This window comes from Chaetura pelagica, unplaced genomic scaffold (genome assembly GCF_000747805.2).
Source record: "Chaetura pelagica isolate M959 unplaced genomic scaffold, ChaPel_1.0 scaffold713, whole genome shotgun sequence".
NCBI classification, from domain to species: domain Eukaryota; kingdom Metazoa; phylum Chordata; class Aves; order Apodiformes; family Apodidae; genus Chaetura; species Chaetura pelagica.
Window position 1 is genome coordinate 44,926 of NW_009952819.1, and position 1,327 is coordinate 46,252.

A 1,327-nucleotide genomic window follows, 5' to 3' on the forward strand; every position below is an offset into this window, starting at 1 on the left:
GGGTGACTCAGCCCCCGTGTGCTCGCAGCCACCGCCACCATGACGCACCAGTACCCGGCGCTGACGGCCGAGCAGAAGAAGGAGCTGTCGGACATCGCCCTGCGGATCGTGGCCCCGGGCAAGGGCATCTTGGCTGCCGATGAGTCCGTGGGTCAGTGTCGGGGGCAGGGTGTGGGGGTGGGATCTGTCCCAGCGCCTCTTTGGAGCACACCTGAGGGTGCTGGGTGCCCGCAGGGAGCATGGCCAAGCGCCTCAACCAGATCGGGGTGGAGAACACGGAGGAGAACCGCCGGCTGTACCGCCAGATCCTCTTCAGCGCCGACAGCCGCGTGGAGAAATGCATCGGGGGCGTCATCTTCTTCCACGAGACCATGTACCAGAAGGCTGATGATGGCACACCCTTCGTCCAGATGATCAAGGACAAGGGCATCGTTGTGGGCATCAAGGTGCGGGAGGTTGGGTTTGTGGGGTGCTGAGGGTTGCCTGGTGGGTGCTGGTGGGGCTCAGCGCCGCCTCCCCCTTCCCTCCGCAGGTGGACAAGGGTGTTGTGCCGCTGGCTGGGACGGATGGGGAGACCACCACGCAGGGTAGGTGGAGCGGGCAGAGGGGTGGGGGGGCTGTGGGGCTGGGGGCCACGGGGCTGACGATGCGCCCGGCAGGTCTGGACGGGCTGGCTGAGCGTTGTGCTCAGTACAAGAAGGACGGGGCTGACTTTGCCAAGTGGCGCTGCGTGCTGAAGATCAGTGAGAACACCCCCTCTGCGCTCGCCATCATGGAGAACGCCAACGTCCTGGCCCGCTACGCCAGCATCTGCCAGCAGGTACGCGGCTGAGGTTGGGCACCTCCCCACGGGGTGGGCAGAGACCCAGGGGATGGCTGCAGAGCTAAGGGGCCAGGTGTAGCCTCACAGGGATGGGCACTGATCTGTGGCCCCTGTGTCTGGGTATTGCCCCCTGGGGCTGGCCGTCAACCCATGGGCTAGGTAGCACCTCACATGGGTGGGCGTTGACCCCCAGGACCAGGCGTTGCCCCACTGGAGTGGGCATCAGTGGCAAGGGAGGGGGACATTGAACCTGGGGAGCTGAGCGTCACCTTCCAGGTCTGGGCATTGGCCCACATCACCATGAGCAAGGGTGATGCCTGGGGTCATCCCCCTGATGGCATCTCCCTGGTGTTTGCAGAATGGCATCGTGCCCATCGTGGAGCCAGAGATCCTGCCCGATGGGGACCACGACCTCAAGCGGTGCCAGTACGTGACGGAGAAGGTGAGCAGCGGGGTGGGCGGCAGGTGGGCGCCGTGCCGTGCCGTGCTGGGGGGCTCCACCCC

The 1,327-nt window shown here is 65.9% G+C and overlaps 1 protein-coding gene across 2 annotated transcripts in view; it reads left to right on the top strand.

Moving 5' to 3' along the window:
• Positions 1-27: 27 nt before the first annotated feature.
• ALDOC (aldolase C, fructose-bisphosphate) overlaps positions 28-1,327 on the top strand; it is a 2,408-nt gene continuing 1,108 nt past the window's right edge. The window contains exons 1-5 of one of the 2 annotated variants that reach the window (XM_009995108.1): positions 28-151; positions 235-446; positions 533-587; positions 660-820; positions 1,182-1,327. In XM_009995108.1, the coding sequence (XP_009993410.1) occupies positions 40-151; positions 235-446; positions 533-587; positions 660-820; positions 1,182-1,327 (686 nt within the window). In that variant the 5' untranslated portion in view covers positions 28-39. The remainder of the gene's footprint in view (positions 152-234; positions 447-532; positions 588-659; positions 821-1,181) is intronic. The other variant, XM_009995106.1, reaches the window with a different exon arrangement.